Raw genomic sequence first — 16891 nt, 5'->3', positions numbered from 1 at the left:
AAACAGACGGAGAGAGGGAGGGGGGTTGCGGCGCGCAGGAAGCAAGGGAAGAAAAAGAAAAAGAAAGAAAGGAAAAGAAGAAAAGAAGAAAAAGAAAAGAGGAAAGAGAAAATATAGGGAAATAAATGAGGTCCAATTCCCACATCTTGGATCACAAAAATGATCCAACGAAAACGATTTTAAAACAGCAAGTAAAATAAAATAATTCAAACGTAATGATTAAAATGAAAATAAATAATTAAACCCAACAATAAGTTAATTTAATATGAAAAACAATTTAAATGTATTACAATAATCAATTATAAGAAAACACTTCAGAATAATTTTCACAAAATTAAAATCATAAAAATAAACCCACTAAAAATCCAACCAATTTTAAAATAAGAGAATAAATTTTAAAATTAATAACAAATAATCTTTCAATTAAAAATACACTAAAATACGGGGTGTTACAGGGTTTGTCTGACTCCCTCAGGCTGTTGAGCTATGTTGCATTGATGATCCTCCAACTCAACAGTTACCAACTTAGCAAGCAATGTCTACCAGGATGTATAGTTGGAAAATGAGAGCTCGAGAATTATCTGCTGATAGAGCTGCTGAGTTAGATGATTTGACAAGAGAGACCAAGAAGAGAACTGCTAGCAAATTTCAGAGGGATTGCACGGCGCTTGCACACTCTACGATTGTAAATATCATTTCTCTATATAGTACTATACACATAAGATCATCATTTTCAACCAAAATGAGAAATTAAGGCATCTATTAAGTGTTCAAAAAAAGTTAAAAAATCAAACTCATTATGTATGTAATTCTAGACTGTTAATGGATTCAAAGTTTTCAAACAATCAATAAAATGTTTTTATCTAAATAATATTCTACCTCATTTTTTTTCAATAGCTGCTCTGTTTAATTATTTCCTGTAGAACAATGGAATTTGTTCTAGGTAACCATATATTTTAGCAAATATATATAACCCTGATTTCATTTGCAATATTGTATAAATAGGCAAGCTTGCTAATTTTGAGCTACATTAATATTTCAACAAATTTATTGAACACAATAAGTAATTACTATAAAGAGAAAGAGAAGTTCTATTTGCAGTCCCCACTTGGAGACTGTATATGCATGTCCTTTATTAAATGACAAAAAAATATCATTTTAGGAAGGATATTTTTATAATTTTAAAAAAATTTGAAGATAAAATTGCCTAAACTTGTATTGCAGTCTCCAAAATGAGAATTGTACGTAGCATTGCTCAAAGAGAAATTAATAAAATAGTCTCTTATCTCCACCTCTCATAAGTTGTCATAATTTCCTCAATCTTCTTATAAATTTTGGACTTTGCCATTCCTCTAGTACTTTACGTGATGCATGCATGTGATATTGCTTTCACATTTTCTTAAGTTTTATAAGCTCTCTCTAGTTTAGGCATGTCTAGATTATGTATTGACATTTTTATAATTTATCTTTTCATATGTATTGCCTTGAATTAGTTAATTAGCAAGTAATATTCCTACTTGGTTAATTATATATATATATATAGAGAGAGAGAGAGAGAGAGAGAGAGTTTAGGACTTAGGATATATGTAACGAACCCAGTTAAAGAAAGAGTAATATTGACAATAAAAGAGAATTAGGAACAAAGAAGATGATGATAATGGCTACGTCTTGGGGTATTCGAGGTCCCCAATTCCTCCCAAATGAAAATACAAACTGTTTCAAAGATAATTTTCCAGATCCCCTCCTCGGTGCTATTTCTGGCTTACATATAGAGGTAGCCCATGACTAAAACAACTAATGAAAATGCAACACATGGAAAGTAAATAGAATGGACATAACAGATTGCAACAACTATTATTCTAAACAGCAAGCTATAGATGACTTGTAGTTTAGCTTCCTTTCTTGGCCCTTCAAAACTGTGCGATTGTTTAATTGGGATCATAACAATATATTGTCAAGAAACAAGATTTTGAGGTTTTTAATGTGTTCGGTCATGACACAAAATGTATTTTTTGTTCGATGATATTATATAGGGACATAACTTCCCATCCCATGGAGTAAAGCTTATAAGGAGTACCAAATGAGTTCAATGAGACTTTTGTGTACTTTCATCGATAGGAGTACCAAAGATTCCCTCAAATTCGATATGTGACCATTGGAAAAGTTGGTTCATAAAATTAGAAGAAAAAGAAAAAAAAGACAACTAGTAGAAAAAATTAACATCGTTTAAAAAATTAATTTTTGAATAAAATTATAAATATGATCATTAGATTTTGAAAAATAAGACTATTAAAAAAGTACATACAAAAAAATTATGATAAAAAAAAAAAAAAATCATGACCGTTACAGAAAGGAACAAAATATAATATGAACATTTGATTTATTTTTACAGAAAAAATGACAAATAAGTTAATAACGTGCGTTTATGTCAGGAAAACTGGTCCAGACATTGTCCTGAATGGGGCGTAATTTCAAATTCAAACGTACGACATTTAAATAATAATATAATTTTCCATCTTTTAGAATAAAAATGATAAAATCATTTATAAAAAATTAAAATATCAAAAAATTAAAATTACCCATTTCAGACTGTCTTTAATTGTGAAGAATTTTTGGAGATGCTACAGTTACTCTTATATATATATATATATTATGGTCTACTAAAAAAAATAAATAATAAATTGATTGATTCTATCTTCCTACTCAATTCTCATTTCCATACATGAATGCTGACTCAGTGTAACTTATACTGTAATTTGAAGATAAATAATAATTTTTACATAATTATTATAAGGAAATAATAAGCTTACCATTCTTTTATTTTCAGTAGATGGTAATTATGTAAAGCTAAATATTATTTTTAATGAGCTGACACACAATTGCATTAAATTATTATAAATTAATTTATAAAAAAATTATATTTATATCGTTATTCTTATTCATGCTTTTAAGAGATAAATTAAGAGTTATTTCAAATACATTAAGATCTCGTTTAGATAGTAAGATGAGATAGTTTATATAAAAGTTAAAAATTAAATAAAATATTATTTTTTTAATATTATTATAATTTCAAGATTTGAAAATATTGAATTATTTATTATATTTTACGTAAAAATTTTAAAAAAATTATAATGATTAGATGAAACCGTTTCTATATCCAAATAGAGCTTAATAGAAAATTATTGACTCTTGAAAAATAGAAAAGAAATCAAAAGGTCTCACAAGTACGTCCAGGAAATTATGGATTTGGAATTATCTAAAATCTTTACTTCATATATTGATTTATTTTAACTATTTTAAATTTTAAAATTTAGAGAAAAACTCTAAGCCTGATTTGGTTTCACAAACTTTTTCAAACAATCTTATCTCAATATCGAAACACCATTCAAATGTAAATATTTTTCAATTTCAAAATTTTTACTTTTTAAATTTTTTTATCTAATCATTACCTAATTATTACAACTTTCTCAAACTTACAAAAAAAAAAACAAAATATAATTTAATTTTTTTAAATCTCAAAACAAAAATAATATTCTACTATTATTTTACCTTTATAATTTTTTTATTCAATTTTTTTTTTCTTTTTCAAAATCTAATAAATATCGATCCCGTTTGAATTCAAGAATCATTCAAATTCATCTCATCTTATATTATTATTATAATTTTTTTAAATTTTTACACAAAATATAATAAATAATTTAATTTTTTCAAATTTTAAAATAATAATAATATTAAAAAATAATATTATAATAATATTTTATTTAACTTTTAATTTTTATTTAAAATAATCTCATCTCATCTCATCATATCTCCTCACATTATATTTTACGGTCCAAATCTCACCTAACTCAAATTATTATTATTCAAAGATTTCAGTCTCGCTACATCTTATGCATTGACCAAACCAGGCAAAAAAGCAAAGTCTTTGAGTACAGACAAGATATAATAATTATATGAGTAAACTAATAGGCATATGGTCCATGCAGGATTTCCGATTAAAAAAAATCTTTACAACCTCCTAACACTTCACACTCTACATTATTTTTAATTTTTATTATTTTTTTCTTTTATTATATATTTATTATATGAATAATAAATAAAAAATTTGAAATAATTTAAAAAGAATAAACTCAAAAAAAATTTTAAAAAAATATTAAAAATATTAAAAATTTAAAAAAATGTGAAGTGTGAAGTGTGGTGAAGGTTGTATAACAATATTCTTATGAATAATAAAAAGAATTATATATTTTTAAGCGGCGGAAAGATTATTGAGCTTGTGTCTAGAATTTATATACATATAGAAAGAGAGAGAGATTCTATCTGCTACCTCAAAACTCTGAAGAAAACACTCTTTCTTCACTGCCATTGTCAACATCTTCTTGTGAGTTTGTGTGTTCTGATTGTGATGAGAGCCCCATTATTATTGCCGGTTCTCAGCTTGCTGAGTGCCGTTCTGTTTGTGCATGCGGCGGAGGCTGCCGTATTCCCGGATGAGCCGGAGAGCGTGAGTCTGGACACGGCTGGGCTGAGTAGAGACAGTTTTCCGAAGGGGTTCGTGTTCGGGACGGCGACGTCGGCATATCAGGTGGAAGGGATGGCTAGTAAGGATGGCCGTGGGCCCAGCATTTGGGACGTCTTCGTTAAAATTCCTGGTTAACTCCATTACTCTTTCTGCTGTTGTTTTGCCTAATTAAAACTACTACATTACAATTATATTATGTCAAATTTTCATTCCAAAAAAAAAATTATATCAAAACTTCAAGTCATGACTATTATCTCAGGTTAATTATAAGAAACTTGCTGTATTTTATCTTAAATTTCTTTTATTATTTTTTATAAAACTGAATTTTGTGAGAAATGGGAAACAGGGATTGTTGCTAAGAATGCGACTGGAGAAGTGTCGGTGGACCAATATCACCGCTACAAAGTGAGTCCATTTTTGTTTCTTCACCATTCTCTTTACCTTCTTGTCTCAACTGAAAGAAGAAAAGATGTTCTTTGTGCTGGATACAAGTTAGAATTCACATGAAGTCCTTGCCAAGATTAGCCTAGTTGAGATTACTTGGACTTTGATAGAATTTTTTTATAAAAATTCTTGAAGTTATTGAAAAAGTTTTTGTTTTTTTTGGATTTTATGAAAGTAATTGAGTGGCTGAAAATATGTGTTGGTTGATAAAGCTCTTATATGCGTTTTTTGGTTTGGAAAAATAGTGAAACTATCAAAAAAATATGTTGGGAAAATAGTTATTTCATTTTATAAATGTTATTATCTTTGAGTAACTTCTTATATTTTTTAAAAAAATTCAAAATTTAATGAGCAATATCACTCATCATCATGATAAAAAAGAGATGGTAGTATAGAACGTAGAATTTTCCTTGTTAGAAAAGCTCCCTCTAGAAAAATGGTGGACAAGTCATTTTTTTCTTTGTTTTATATGCCAAAAGCGTCACGTGAAGCTGTTTAAAATAAATAAATGAAAACGATTGTGATTAAAATATTCCAGCAGAACTTGAGGAGTTTAGTACAGTCAATACGTCACTGTAATTTTCTAATAATAGGGTTATTTAAATATATATTAGCGGATGATTAGAGCATCTGGTCGCGAGTAGAGTGCAGAGTTGGGTCGTATTAAAGTGATTGTCTTGTCTCTTCCTTGCCTCTTTTACGTAACCATTCATTTAATTTATTGGTTAAAATGTAGTCACCTTATCCCCTAAAGTAACGCATCACACCCGAGAGAGACCAAATCCTTATTATGATTTAAATATCGAGTACATTTTGGGTTCCCAAAATCATTTATTAGCAGTGGGATACAACTTCTTTTAATTGGATTAGCAGATGTTAAGAGTTTTTATGCAAACTTTAAAGGTTTAGAGTAGAAAGGAGATGAACAGATGAAGTGGGTACTGCTGAATTTATTGAGCATTTATAAAGGTCTCAACTCAAATATGATATCCATTGTAGAAAGGTCTCAAGTCAAATGTGATGAACCATTGGTTATGCATTCCACATACCAATTTCATTAGAGACATACTTTGATTACTTGTTGCTAAATTCACTTAGTTACACATGGTAGAAATTATAGAACTTAAAAATTTGACTTGAGAAATTGTTGAATTTAGCTAAATTATTGAACAGAAACAAGCTGATCCAGAACTTTCATTTTCTAATATCTGGCATACTGGTTTCCAGTGTATTTTTAAATTTCCCACTATGCAAAGTTCTGGGCTTAGTACTGAGTCAACTCAAAACAAGCAGTAGTTTTCTGGTGCCAAACTGTTGAAGAATGGTGCAATGATGGCATCTGATATGTTTGCCCCTTTTCACAGGAAGATGTGGATATCATGGCAAAGCTCAACTTTGATGCGTACCGGTTCTCAATTTCATGGTCCAGGATTTTCCCAAGTAATTAATCCTCCCGTTTATTTGTAACATCAGGGTATACGGTATACAAAAAATCATGTCTTGTTTAATTGAATCCTCTGTAAACTCCTTGTCTACATAGCTGGAAGGGGGAAAGTAAATTGGAAGGGCGTGGCATACTACAACAGATTGATCAACTACTTGCTCAAAAGAGGTAAAACTACAACAACAAGTGAAACATAAATATTCTGTTGTAGGATTTTGGTTAATCTTATCACATTTAATCACGGTACCCCTAAATTTTTTGTAGGCATCACCCCCTATGCAAATCTATATCATTATGATCTTCCCCTCGAACTTGAGAAGGAGTACAAGGGCTTATTGAGTGACCAAGTGGTGTAAGTACCCAATAAAATTCCTGTCTGAGTGTTTTCTTGTTAGATAAATGAGACTGAAAAACCTCCTTGATCTGAAATTCCAGATTATAGTGTCAAATGAATTCAAGAAGTTGTATCTGTAAAGATTTGGAACTTGATAAATGCTTCTACCCTATAGGAAAGACTTTGCAGATTATGCAGACTTTTGTTTCAAGACATTCGGAGACAGAGTGAAGAATTGGATGACATTTAATGAGCCTAGAGTAGTGGCTGCTCTTGGGTATGATAACGGGTTCTTTGCTCCTGGAAGGTGCTCTAAGGCATATGGAAATTGTACTGCTGGAAATTCTGCAACTGAGCCCTATATTGCTGCCCATCATTTAATTTTATCTCATGCAGCTGCAGTGCAGAGATACCGTGGAAAGTACCAAGTAAGATTGACATTTATCATGTTGTCTTCTATGAACATTATGGCTTAGTTGACTGATTGGTGCCCAAATTTCCAGGAAAAACAGAAAGGAAGGATTGGAATTCTGTTGGATTTCGTTTGGTATGAACCTCTTACCAGATCAAAGGCTGACAATTATGCAGCTCAACGAGCAAGAGATTTCCACGTTGGATGGTAAAAAACACTTAAAATTAACCTATATTTATGTTCTTATAATTTGGGTACATGTTATTAAACCCTTTGATTTTGTTCATATATTTACAATTAGAAATTATCAAGCATTAGCATCAATAAAAATAGAACTTGTGACTGGTAATGAGTTGGGTATATATGGAACTTATGCTCAAGAATATATAGTGCACAATTTTAGCAATTTGCCAAATTGAGTAGGTGGAGTAGCCATAATAAATAAATAGAAAACAGTATTTGCATTTTTATCTTAAATTGATGCAATTATCGAATCATGTACAAGAGACTGTCTTCTTTCTTGAAAAAGAAAAAATGTGTATAAGAAAGAGTACATCGGATTTAAGATTATATGTGGAACTCTTTTCAGATCCAAAGAGATTGGTCGTAATGGATTTCACTTCATATAGGTTTCTTCACCCCATTGTATATGGTGAGTATCCAAGAACGATTCAAGAAATTGTTGGGGATAGGCTACCCAAGTTCACAAAAGAAGAGGTCAAGATGGTGAAGGGTTCAATGGATTTTGTGGGGATCAATGAATACACTGCTTACTATATGTATGATCCGCATCAACCAAAACCAAAAGCTTTGGGCTACCAGCAGGACTGGAATGCTGGTTTTGCTTGTAAGACATTCTCTCTTCCTATGAAAACGAAAAAAGAAACAAGTTAATTATTTTTGATCACTTTTCAGTCAATCCTTTTCTTCCTGAACTGTCTTTTTTAACAAACTTTGTTTATTTCACGACCTTTGTAGATGCCAAGAATGGAGTGCCTATTGGTCCACGAGTAATTCCAAACCGATCATGACCATCATTTGCAGATTTTGTTAATGCCTATTTCATGTTTTCAATTTAATTTATGATACATTCAACATTTGCAGGCATATTCTTATTGGCTCTACAATGTACCATGGGGTTTGTACAAAGCTTTAATTTACATTAAAGAGCATTATGGAAACCCTACTGTGATTTTATCTGAAAATGGTATGAGTCAGTACAGTTCTTCTTTCTTCTTCCTATTCAATTTTCATATTAAGTTTAATATATAAGTTGAAGGGGAAACCCTGTATAAACCTGTTTGAAAACTTTAAACACTGATGTTCCATTTTCAGGAATGGATGACCCGGGTAATGTCACACTTTCAAAGGGATTGCACGACACCACAAGAATCAACTTCTACAAAGGCTATTTGACTCAGTTGAAGAAGGCAGTTGATGAAGGAGCAAATGTTGTTGGCTATTTTGCATGGTCGTTGCTCGACAACTTCGAATGGAGATTAGGCTACACTTCGAGGTTCGGAATTGTCTATGTTGATTTCACCAACCTCAAGAGGTACCCAAAGATGTCTGCCTATTGGTTCAAGCGCCTACTTCAGAGAAACAAGCATTAATCAGCCAGCTATGTTTTGGTTGATTAGGAAGTACTGTTTTATGCAATAAAGCTATCTACTACTGTAGAGTTAAATAAGTTCCTTACTTTGTTCTTAGGTTCTTCCCTTTTATTCAGTTCTAAACACCGATCATGTTTCTCTGTTATCATGATCATATGACTCAACCAAGTCAGTAAAGAACTTTAGGATTGCACAAAAATATATTGCTTTTGATGAGTTCTGCAATGATTTTTTATGGCCTTTTTGTGATGCATATTTGCAGCTCTTATAGTCACAATCACTACACCACACACCATGAAAGGGTAAAATGCCAGTAACCTCCTTGGATTTGTAAATGCCTCCCTAACTTCAATTCTTATAAGGTGATGCTCAAGAAAATGTCAACCCATCACTTGCTAACCAATTCTTATCGTATCTCTGCTACCATATTCATACAAGTTGTTTGAAGGTGAGAACTAGGAACTTCCTTCCCAAATCTGTATTTCACCAAGGCCGAACCTATATCATGCTAGCAGCAGTTTCTTTTCCTCATCGAGATTTTCTCTTTAATTATATGATGAAAACAGAAAAAGATCAGTTTACGTTACAATTTTTACTCATATTATACCAACAGTGTAAATCAACTAAAATTTATCCTTACAACTTAATATAAAATTATACCTTTTCTTTTTCTTCTTTAGAATAGATTGTAATGATATTATGCTTGCTTTGTTGATTTTTAAACCATATATCAGATGGATATTTTTCTAATGAGGAAACAAGCAATAAAATCAAAAGAGTTTCTGAATGAGCTATACTCTCAGCAATCTGCGCCTTTGTAAAGAATAAATGGTTAAAAAAACTGCCTAAAATTTCCCAAAAAATAAAATACAACTTAAGAACAAATTAGAGGTGAAAGTTACTACTGCTACTGTTGTTTATATTCTCTGAACTCTTACTCAGGGGTGACAATATGTGACACGACCCGTTAACTCAACATGAATATGACACGAATAAATGGTGAAAAGAACTTTCCAACACCTTCCCTTACGTTTTTTTTTTCGAATTCTTTTTTAAGTTGTTATCGCTGTTTGTGAACTACAGGTTGTTTATGCTGCTTGTGAACTACAGATTTCACTTCTGATTTGGAATTATAAGGTTGTTTCCTTTTCTGTTATTCGTACTTATACAATAATATTATTTGATGTAAAACTTTATTGATGTTTTTTTTAATAGAAACACAATAATAATTTAAATTGGACGAGTTAACCGAAGTTGTAATGGAGTTGGAGAACAACAAGGGCAAGGAGGACGCTTCACTTCCTTTTTCAAGTTCTAAATTTGTTTAGATCTGTATTTTTAATGTTTTATTATATTTGGGATTGTAACATTAATATATTTACAATGTGTGTTTTGTTTTTTATATTTGAGATGTAATTTTAATAATGAATATTATTACAATGTGTGTAGATCATATTTGTTTGGATTATAATTTTAGACTTGTAGTTAATTTTTTATTTTTTATAGATATTATTTATATTTAAGTATTTATATAAAATCAATCAGGTCAAACAGGTCGGGTCGAGTCGTGTCTGCTCAACTCATTAACATAAACAGGTTGAAACGGGTCATGTCGTGTCAACCCGTTATCTTACCGTGTCGTATTCGAGTTTGAAATTTTGACACGAAATCCTTAACGAGTCATGATCGTGTTGACCCATTAAGTGCAATGTACATACCTTGACACAACACAAACACGACCCGTTAACACGATTTGACACCCCTACTCTTGTTCTTACTCCTTTAGGTCTCGTTTGAATTCAAAACCTACATGAACTCATCTCATCTCATCATTACAACTTTTTCAAATTTCCACATAAAATATAATAAACAATTCAACTTTTTCAAATCTCAAAATAACTTTTCCAAATTCTCATACAAAATATAATAAATAATTTAACTTTTATTCTACTATTCACAAACCATCTCAACTCATTTCAACTCAACTCACACAAAATCCAAACAATTATACTATTCTCAGTTTTTCCCTCTCCTTCCAATGGTGACTTGATGTAAGTAATACTATGTACAAGTCCCAAATAGACAAGTCACACAAACCATTTGTAAAAAAGTGAGTTCCACTAGGGCGGTACCCACTCTTACGGGGCGAGGCCACCCCTTCCCGCCCCCGCATAGGCGGGGGTGGGGATTTTTTCCCCGCAATCCGCCCCCGTCCATGTGGGGGCGAGGTACCCTGTCCGCTATACGGGGTGCGGGGGTGGATCTCCATCCGTCTGCCCCTTGCCCCACCGTTGGGCCTTTGGCCCAATTTAGTTATATGGGTCCAAAATGGCTCAGAAACACATTCAAATATATTTTTAGGCCATTTTGGGCCCAGAATTTAACTACAAAATAAATATATTTAAAATCTGAAAATAAAAAATAAATTATATGGATAGAAACTATTAACTATATACTAAGTTTCAACTAATATATTAAGTATTAATTAATAATCATCACTAAGGCACTAAGCTATTACAATTATATAAATTAAGAGAACTAATAAATTATTACAATATTACAAGTTCATTTAAAAATAGTAAATATTACAAATTGTACTATTAACTATTGTAACAACATTACAATTAATTGTAAATTAACAAAATTATAACATTTCTAATTTGATCAATTTGGGGTGGCGATGAGTTCACTGAGTTGTGTCGACTGTTATGAGACTAAGAATCGAGATCATAAAACCTGCAATATTAATAAGTTAAAAATAAACAAATTAGAATTATAAAGTTATAAACATAAAACAAAAATAAAAAATATTAAAAGTACTAACCAAGATGAGATTGTGTCATTGGGATGAAGATGAGCATAGATAATTGGATTCTTAGGATTAGGATTCGGCATATGTATATTGAGAATATAAAAGCTAAAATACATACAAGCAAAATAATTAGATACTAGAATATTATATAACATTATAAATGCAAAAAAAAAAAAATTAAGGGGCAAATGGTCTCTGATTCTTTATATATATCGAAACGCTAAAAAATAAACTTCAAATTCTCAAACAATAAACTTCAAATGGTCTCTGACTCTCTATACATATCGAAACCCTAAAAAATTTCAATCAAAGTTCAAACAATTCACATGCACATTCATCCTTCACATCACACAATTCACAATCTCATTCTCATTTAATCTCATTCTCCATCATCCATATTGCATAAATTATGGGAACAAAAAAAACTAGATGAGATTAAGAGAAATCGGCCTTACCTTTGTTGTGACAAATGGCGACTTCGGCAAAATTGACAGACGGTGATGACTCATGATGGTATCATAGACAACGAAGACTGACGATGGTATCACAGGCAGCGAGGGCTGGGACTGGGGAGGGTTAACTGTTCAGTGCTTCGGGATCCTGAGTCTAGGGGGGTGAAGGGTTATAAATACAAGACTCAAAACAGCATCATTTTGATTATGGGTGGTTGTTAAAAAAACCCCAGGCATCAAAACAACGTTGTTTTGGTTAAAACGTCATCGTTTTGATGCCTGAGTTTTTCTTTTTAATTAACATATATTATATATATATATATATGGCAGTAGGGCGGGGCTGGGTATTTGCGGAACGGTTACACCCCTAGCCATAACTTAGATTTATAGGCTCAGGCCCGTCTAAGAAGCCCAACCCTTTCTTTAGCCCAAGCCAACTTGCAGAGAAAAAACAAAGAAAAAAGAGTCCAAATGACATCTTTTTGAGATTAATCCTAAAACCTCAACTTATTTTCTCTCCCCATCCCCGTCTTGTGCTCTCACCCCTACTTCTCTCTCTAACTTAAGGTTAGCAATATGTGACACGATTAGTAAATCCAACATGAACACGATACGAAATTAACAAATTTGGATTTGATGTTAATGGGTTCGTGTCAAAATAGGTTGACCCATTAAGACACGATTTATAAATTAAACAATAATGGGTCAACCCACTTAACAAAAAATCAACCTGTTTTAACCAGTTTGGATTTTATTCAAAATTAAAAATTTATTATTGTTGAGTTGTAATATTACCATTTCTTAGTATGCTTATGTTTTTATTGTTGGAATTGTAATTCTGGACCTATGCTCATTTTTGTTATTGTAGGGTTTGCAATATTGGTTTTATTATATGTTAAATTTGAAAAATATTGATCTTTTTTGTTAATATATAGTCTATTTATTTAAGATATTGTGGCTATTAATAAATATAGATTTTAAATTTTATGTGAAATTATGTTAATTAGGTCAAATGAGTTATGCGTATTAGTTCAATGAGTCGTGTCATGCTGACCTATTTCTAATTAATTATTAAACGGGTCAAAACAGATGACACGATCCGTTATCTAAATGGGTCGAGTTAGGGTTTGAAAGTTTGACACGTTTAACCTAATGGGCCATGTTTGGGTTGACCTATATAGTCGAATGTTCATGACTTGACACAACACGAACATGGCTCGAAAACATGAATTGCCACCCCTACTCTAACTCATCTCACGTCTCTCTCAGTCGTTCTCTTGCTCTCTCCCCTTGGTCAGCCTCTCACTCTCTCATCTACCTCTCTTTCTCGTTCACTCTGGTTGTTCTCTCTCTCCCTTGTTGTGCCACCACATCTTGGTGGTTACCTCTGCCACTTACGACCCTGCAATCAAGATCCCTAGCATCGAGCACCATTCTCCACCACCAGAGAAAACAAGTTGAATACCTCAGCCCCACTTCGTTCGTCCACTGTCCGTAGGTAACTCTCTCTCTCTCTCTCTCTCTCTCTCATTCACCCTCAATCTACTGGTCTCTCTCTCATCTACCAATTTGTATTGTCGTCACCATTATGCCAACACCAATTCAGATGTTGCCAATGTAGTCGATATCACGAGCCTTACGACATTGTCCCTGTTGGTGTGTTGGGTTTTCCCTCTTATATGGAGGATGACCCATGTGGGACCATTAAGCCCACATAGTGAGAGAGGGTTTAGGTCCAGATTAATTAGGTTTTAAACCTAATGATTGCTATCATTGGATGGAGATTTGAAAACGTGAGAGAGGAGATGAGAAAAAGATAGAAGCCAAAACAGAGGAGCTCGTCCAGCTTCAGTCATACTCTTTGATTAGAGTAGTCTGTGGTTTGAATGAGTTGAAATTTTGTAGGCATGTTCATGACTAAGGATCTACAACCTGAACAGTGGAGATCGGATTTGGAACAGTATTTCTAGTGTTGATACAATTTGGTTCCCAAGAAATGGTTTCTTGAGATTATTGTTGATTGAATGCCTCTAGTTCTATCTAGAGAGAACAATTTTATACTCATTATTTGTCGATAGTGGAGATTTGGGTGGACTACGGTCCCATGGTTTTTCCTTTAACTCCAGGGAGGTTTTCCACGAAAAAATTGTATGTCTCTGTGTGTGATTTTGGTTTATATTGTGCTCTATTTAATTGTTTCCTAACAGGTTCACACAAAGTGTGAGAAAGTTATTCTCGTTGTTTAGTGATTGATTTGGTTATTCCGAACCGTTCCCAACAAAGTGGTATCAGAACAGGGTCATAACTGTTGAATATTTTGTACTGAATAATGGAAATTAATTTGAGTAGCATGGTTACTTTGAATGGTTCTAATTATCATACTTGGAAAGGAAAATTGGAAGACCTTTTATTATTGAACCAATTTCATTAACCAATGTTTGCTTCTGAGAAGTCTGAAAATAAATCTGATGAAGAGTGAACTTCACAACATCGACAAGTTTGTGAATACATCAAGTAGTGGGTAGATGATAATGCTTTGAACCATATTTAGTGAGGAGACACATGCACGTATACTCAGGAATAAACTTAAACAGTTATATGCTCGAAAGACTAGAAATAATAAAATGTATTTGATCAAGCATTTGATGACTTTGAGATACCAAGATGGAACTCCATTGACAGACCACTTGAACTCATTCCAATGAATAATTAATCAACTACATGGAGTGGGCATCGAGTTCGACGATGAGGTACAAAGATTGTGTTTGCTTGGTACATTACCAAACTCGTGTGAGACACTCATAATATTATTATCTAACTTAGCCCTGGATGATGTAATCACTATGGATCTGGCAAAAAGTAGTGTTTTGAATGAAGAGATGATAAAAAATCTCAGGATTCCTCTTCGTAGTCAGAGGTTTTGGTTATAGAAAAGAGGGTGAGGAGTAAAAATAGAGTTCCAAAAAATAAAGGTAGAAGCATGTAAAACAAGTTTGTTAATGTTGAGTGCCATCATTGTGGCATGAAGGGGCATATCAAGAAATATTGCAAAAAATTGAAGAGATGATACAAGTAGAAATGGACTGAGAAAAAGAATAATGATCAAGTTGCCACTACTACTACTGGAGACTTCTTCATTGCTTATGATGATAATGATGTTATAAATATTGTTTCTCATGCCTCCATTCATGCTACACCTCAAAATGACCTCGGCACAGTAAAGATGAGCAATGGTGGCTTGGCTAAAATCATTGGCCTTTGATATGTGTGCTTGGAGACGAATAATGGCATGGTGTTCGTTCTTAGAGATGTAAAGCACATTCCTGATATCTGTTTGAACTTGATTTCTACAAGTAAACTTGATGATGTGGGGTATTTCAACACCTTTAGTATGACCAATTGAAGTTTGCAAGGGGTGTTATGGTTATAGCTCGAGACAAGAAAATTTCAACCTCTGAACAATCTTCAGATTCTATCCCAGAGGTTCATCTGTACAAACCAAAGGCAAGCATTAATTTAGGAGGCTAGATCTACAAGCTGGGTTAGTAAAAAGAAATTTGGAAACTTAAGTAATTATACATAGAAATCCAAACATCAGCTACTATTCCATTGATCCAAATGACAACAGTAAGGTTTAATACTTGCAATCAGTATTAATTCAGTCCAAGAAGCTTAGAAACATAATATAAATATTCCTCCACGAAACTACCAGCACAAACCCCTTACAAATAATATCTAGAAAAAGGTATAAAAAAATTGAATCAGAATCACAAGAAACCAACAAAGGCAAATGTTAGGACTATAACAACTTCTGGGGGTTTACAAGGAGGACAAGCAAAAAATAGATTTTAAATATTAAACTAGGTATAATCTTGGATTGAGTATAGTTTTGGACAATGAAACAATTTAATAATTAGGTTACATAAGTAATTTGTGAGTTAAGCATGTGAGTAGGGAGAAACGGTTCTTCGATGCAGCAGACTTGGCATTTATTGTTCTATCCATGAGTTCAAAAGAAAGAATTTGAAGGAAAAAATAAAGAGGAACATGTTTTCTTTTTGGCTTCCAAGAAACTGTAGGAAAAGTAAATAAATTATTTTTTATTAGAATGAATAAAGAGAATGAATTTTAATACTTGACGTTTTTCATTGTCAGAACCCAAGACAAAGAAAAATGTTCCTTGTTACTAAACTAACCAACCCAAACTAAAAATCACATCCAAACATAGGTTAAAGAAAATCAAAAGCCTCAATCTTTCAATTCTAAAACTCAAAAAACAAAACAATCCATCAGAAAATGAGGATCAAAGAAACAATTGAAGCGATGATCTTACAGCCACAATCATGTAAGAAACAACAATTAGTAATTAACAAGTTTTAAGATATCATAACCATAAAGTTAGACTAAGCAATTACATATACATCACAAAAACATGTATATTACAATGCAACTCCATGTCTATCACAAAAACAAGTCTTTTACAGATGCATTACAAAAATACAGCTCCATATAGGGCTGCAACCCGATGCACTCCAACCGGGTCTGGGCCCGGTCCGACCCGACCTGATACTGTTTGCGTGCCAACCCAGTCCGACCCGACCTGCACAATACCGGGTCGGGTCGGGTCTTCGGATTTTTTTTTTTTATTTACAGCTTAATGAAATGAATATAGCATGTAAAACTGGTTCACTAAGATCTCAAAAGACATCAAAAAAATATTGACATAAACCAAAAAAAAAAAAAAACCAAAAGAAGAAGAATATTAATTCTTCCAAAAAATAAACCAAAAGAACTAGAACTAATAAAAAGAAGGAGCCATCTATTACAAAGCCATCTATTACAAAAACTATCTAAATTA

At 32.4% G+C, this 16891-nt stretch overlaps 1 protein-coding gene across 1 annotated transcript; it reads left to right on the top strand.

Annotated features, from left to right (window-relative positions):
- Nucleotides 1-4283: 4283 nt before the first annotated feature.
- LOC108997937 (beta-glucosidase 44-like) lies at nt 4284-9004 on the top strand. Its single transcript, XM_018974323.2, has 11 exons — nt 4284-4652; nt 4869-4927; nt 6331-6406; nt 6507-6578; nt 6675-6762; nt 6920-7172; nt 7248-7363; nt 7786-8003; nt 8135-8166; nt 8261-8363; nt 8492-9004. The coding sequence occupies exons 1-11, from the start codon at nt 4406-4408 to the stop codon at nt 8767-8769; spliced, it is 1542 nt and encodes a 513-aa protein (XP_018829868.1). The 5' UTR covers nt 4284-4405; the 3' UTR covers nt 8770-9004.
- The last annotated feature ends 7887 nt before the right edge of the window (nt 9005-16891 follow it).

This window comes from Juglans regia, chromosome 6, assembly GCF_001411555.2.
Source record: "Juglans regia cultivar Chandler chromosome 6, Walnut 2.0, whole genome shotgun sequence".
Taxonomy (NCBI): Eukaryota; Viridiplantae; Streptophyta; class Magnoliopsida; order Fagales; family Juglandaceae; genus Juglans; species Juglans regia.
Note: the sequence above shows the minus strand (reverse complement) of the source record. Positions and strands in the feature narration are given on the sequence as shown.

Excerpts from the sequence above, each read along its gene's own strand:
- LOC108997937 (XM_018974323.2), top strand. The coding sequence starts at position 4,406 with ATGAGAGCCCCATTATTATTGCCGGTTCTCAGCTTGCTGAGTGCCGTT. Across the intron at positions 6,763-6,919 it reads TTATTGAGTGACCAAGTGGT|GAAAGACTTTGCAGATTATG; the intron begins GTAAGTACCCAA and ends TCTACCCTATAG. Across the intron at positions 7,173-7,247 it reads GATACCGTGGAAAGTACCAA|GAAAAACAGAAAGGAAGGAT; the intron begins GTAAGATTGACA and ends CCAAATTTCCAG.